At 38.2% G+C, this 4,650-nt stretch overlaps 1 protein-coding gene across 1 annotated transcript; it reads left to right on the top strand.

The window, feature by feature from the left end:
* Positions 1-1,801: 1,801 nt before the first annotated feature.
* Positions 1,802-3,712, top strand: LOC118743771. Its single transcript, XM_036476535.1, has one exon. The coding sequence runs from the start codon at positions 1,802-1,804 to the stop codon at positions 3,710-3,712; it is 1,911 nt and encodes a 636-aa protein (XP_036332428.1).
* The last annotated feature ends 938 nt before the right edge of the window (positions 3,713-4,650 follow it).

The raw sequence follows: 4,650 nt of genomic DNA, 5'->3' as shown, positions 1-4,650 counted from the left end.
AATTGTGAAAACTGGTCAATATTTGGGTCAACTTAAGTTTTTTCGACCACTGTATGTATGTAAATATTATATGTACATTTTTTATTCTTTATTTGTTAACTAACTTTATAAACGTTTGGTTTGGGTTATGACTACTACATGAATCAAATAAACAGAAAGACCAGCTATATATCAAAAGACATACATATTTTTTTTTGGGATGAATTAATTAATTAAAGGAGATATCTATGGGCGGGGAATTTTATGAAATTTTGGACAAAATCGGAGAATTCAATTGTCGAAATCGAAATCACATACGTTATTGTTTGGCCGAGTGTTCTCCTCCTGAAATAAAATGAAAATTGTTTGGCCGAGCTTCTCCTCAGATTTGTTGCGTGCGCCTTGATGTTGTCACACAAAGAGGAGGGATCTACAGTTTTACGTCGACTCCGAACGGCGATTGTATTTTTATGAGAAGCTCATTTTCATGGCAGAAATACACTCAGAGGTTTGCCATTGCCTGCCGAGGGGCGACCGCTGTTAAGAAAAACCGTTTCTCAAATTTTTTTTTGCGATGTTGCTTAAACCATGGCTCGAACCCAGACCCTGCTTAGTGGAACCGCGCACTGCTTACCACAACACCACAGCGGCGTCCGATCGCAGTCATACCACTCAGTAAAGAAAAAAATGAGTAAAATAAAAGTAGTACCTAGTCGTCGAATCGACGAACATTAGTACTCTAGGTTAATAAACCACTTAAGTAGTTACCCAACAATATTACCAATAATGTGTGCTTTTTATTTAAATATCTAATAAATTTTATTTTCTACAGCATGAGTTTATACATATTTGTAGTTAAATAACAATTTAATTTTGCTAATATATTTATTATATTTTAATCTATAACTTTTTAAATAGCCTAGGTAACGAGATGGGAGTTTCACATACACATGAAATAGTAGCTGCAGAAAACGATAACATATATAACTCAATTCAACGTGTATTTTCGAAAATTTAATATTTTTATAGTTTATTTGAACCTTGATCGTTATTAAACCACTTTAGTTTAATTTTTAACTTTATAGGATTCGCCCAGTTTTCTGTATGTGTGACGCTATATATAACTGACTTCCAAAAAATGTAACGTTAAAGACCATTTAAAACCATATTTATATTTAAAACAACAAAAGATAGGAAACAAGTGTCTGTTTATAAAATGTAGCTTTCGGGGCTGATTATCAGAATGAATGAAAAACTTTCGCTTTTACACAACGTTTCAAAAATATATGTTGTTAGTTGTGTCTCACTTTAATTAATTTTATGTATGTACTTAAAAAAATTATAACTTTTAACTACTTAGTGTTGTTAAAAATCTTAGGTTATTTCTGAGCTCGCGGTCTCTTGTGCCGGGGCCCTCTCGGATCGGGGGCCCATGCCACCCTATAATTACGCCTCTGCCTATTAACCCAGTTTTCCATGAGCTTGGTGGCGGCTTCTGGCTCTATCTCACAAATAACTTGCTCGTTATTCACCTTAATGGATTGTTCGCAAAACACTGACCCGCTGAGTTGGACAATTGACTGTGCCCAGATGGCTGTTAACACGATTACCGAACTTAGCGCACAAAGTATCGACTTTTGCATGGGCTGTGTGGCATGAGCTAATTTAAAAGTGTGTACATATTTCTTCTTTACATTGTTTTTAGTGCTTTATAGCCTATTATATCCTTGCATGACAAAACAATTACAGCTCTACACTTTTATTGTGTTAGTCTTACGAACACAAGTGCTGACAACCAGTCCGAACGCAAACTTGCCACAAAATGTACGTTGTGAAATTGCTCGTTGCAGTTTTTATCGAATCTTCGGTACTTTTGTTGTGCACCAGTGGAACTTTATGCATTGCGCAGCAAAAGAGTGCAGCAAATAAAACTCAACCAAATTCCATTGAAATGCTACTTGCCGCCATTCAACGAGAGCACAGCTTCAGCACACTGGTCTTCTGGCGGCGTGAACCAGCAGATTGCTTTGCTGAGCTCACCAGCTGGAATTCGCCGAACTATAACGCGAAGCTCAGCTTCAACGCCAGCTACGCGATCTACCTAAATGCGCACTTTAATCGCGCAATTCTCAATGTTGTTTGTCTGGACGATTTTGTGGACCTTAATTTGCTCGACAACATGGCTGACGGATTGCTGCATATGCGAGAAACTCGAGTATTATTTCTGCTAAAAAATGTTCCAGCTTCCCAACCGTTCGCTGAGTTGGAAGAACTCTTCACCTACTGCGACCAGGAGCAGCTGTTGAATGTTTTGGCAATACGCAAGGATTTCGCAACGACCGGACTTTTCTACTCATTCAATCGTTTTCCCAATTTCACTATAGAGCATGTGCAATGGCCCGGCGTGTACTATCCGAATCGGCTCAAGGATCTGCATGGCTTTGCATTACGCACCATGCCCTCACAGGCCGAGCCGGGCTCCATCATCTACACAGATCGTCGAGGTAAGAAGCAAAGCTTAGGCTTTATCTATCACCTCATTTCGACATATGCTGCGAAGCTCAACGCCAGCCTGACCTACAGGATGCCGGTGAATGTGGGCGCTAGTATCGAAGTCTCCATTTTGGCAGATCTCACCAGCAATTACGATTTGGATTTGCCAATATGCTTGCAAATGCCTATCGAAAATATGTCGTTATACGGATTTTCGGGCGTGGTAGAAATCGGTCATTGGATGCCGATGTTGCCACGCGCCGGCTACATTGAGCGCTATCAAATCTACAAGTATGTTTTCAGCAGCAATACGCTCATCCTAGATGTAATCATTTTCATTATATTCTCTCTACTCTACGCGCGTATTGCCAATGGCGGGTGCATACCGCGAAGGTCGCAGCAGTGGCCCAACAACGAGATGATCTTCAATGATAAGATATTTCGTGGCGTTGTCGGACTCTCCTTTAAATTGCGTCGAGAACGAAACTATAAATTTTATTTGCTCTATTTTTTAATTTTTGTTCAGGGCATAATTTGGAGCACTGTTTACAGCGCTCATCTTAATGCTTCGTTTAACCAGCCGCCAGCCGGTGAACAAATCAATAGCTATGATGATCTAAAAGCGCGTAACATACAAATTGCCATACCTCAGGGGTCATTTGAGTTACTGGAAAAGTTAGTGCCTGAGTCCTTCATGCGTGAGTATAAAGACATCTTTCTCATTATGTCCGAGTTGCGCGACTACTACGCCATACGCAAGAGTCTAGACACGAAGTTCGCCTACTCGGTACATTCGGAAACATGGGCAATGGTTGCGCGAAGACAGCGCTATTTCTCGCAGCGTCTTTTTCGCATCTCTGAGTCGCTCGAATTTCATCAACAAATTTTATTGGCAGTGCCTTTGGCGGAAAATAGCGTTTACCGTGCTTCTTTCAACGCCTATTTGCTGGATATGCATGCATACGGTATGTGGCATCATTGGACGACGATGAGTCTATTTGAAATGGTCAAGGCGGGAAAGCTTAACTTTGAGGATTTGACAAAGCCACGCAGTTGCAAGGCTATACAGCTGGGGGATCTTTACTACATTTGGTTGGTTTATATATTTGGCAATGCTATTGGTTGCATGTGCGTCGTAGCGGAAGTATTGCATAAGAAGTTCATACGTGATACGGTACTAAGAGACTGTAAAGAATATTTCATATCCATTCGGAATGAGCTTAAAGATCAGTTTACTTAGATGAAGATTTTATGAATTTTCCCAAATTTTGTATAAAGTTTGAAAAAGGGATTAATATGGTTTTGTTTAAAGCCATATAAAAATAACAAAAAACTTTAACTCGAAAACATTACGAATATTTAAAAAAATCAACACTTGTACATTTGTTTGGGTCACTGTATGTAGGAGACTATGCCAATCGAAGAATTACATTGCAAATCCCACTCAAACACAAATTAATTTATGTAAATTTATGCCTCAATGAATTTTTCTATTTAATATGAAATGTTTAGAGGTATGAAAAGTTTCTTAAATAAAATTGAGAGGTATTGCTGTAAATATACTTTACGTTTTTAGATACCATTAGATATGTATATTTTACACAGATATATTTTCTTCTAACGAACGATTTCTACTTTAATATTTCAGCAAAAATTTCATTAATGATACCTCAGTTTGAAGAAGGGAAGCCCACGACGCACAGTGGATAATGAGCAGGAAAAATTATATTGGTGGTGGTCAGTCGCAATGGCCGAGAGAACAAAGCACTAGACTGGCAATAGAGAAATCCGAGTTCGTGTCCGAGTCGTCGGGCAGCAGGGCTTTTTTTTTCTTTTTTTTATTTAATTTATGGGCTTCGGCCATGTTCGGCCATCAAACTACGGTTCAGCTTCTGACAAAAAAAAACTAACTTTGGCCGAACATTGTCAATCTTTTTTAGTTTTAGTGTTTCATTTTCATTTTGAAAATTGCAGAATCAAACCAAAAATGAACTTTTTTATTCTCGCAAAAATATATGAATATTATTGGCGGCAGCAAAACGAAAGTAGGAAATTCATATTAAACATTCATTAAATAACTAATTGGACACTTTTCTCAATGAACATCTGCTGCCAAGAAATTGAAATATTTTTGAATACTGGTATCAAAGCCTACATTTTCTGTTGAAAAAAAAAAAA

This window comes from Rhagoletis pomonella, unplaced genomic scaffold (assembly GCF_013731165.1).
Source record: "Rhagoletis pomonella isolate Grant_MI unplaced genomic scaffold, Rhpom_1.0 Rhpom_scaffold_00007, whole genome shotgun sequence".
NCBI lineage: Eukaryota > Metazoa > Arthropoda > Insecta > Diptera > Tephritidae > Rhagoletis > Rhagoletis pomonella.
The sequence above is the reverse complement of the archived record's forward strand: the minus strand, read 5'-3'. Positions and strand labels throughout refer to the sequence as shown.

Excerpts from the sequence above, each read along its gene's own strand:
- LOC118743771 (XM_036476535.1), top strand. The coding sequence starts at position 1,802 with ATGTACGTTGTGAAATTGCTCGTTGCAGTTTTTATCGAATCTTCGGTA.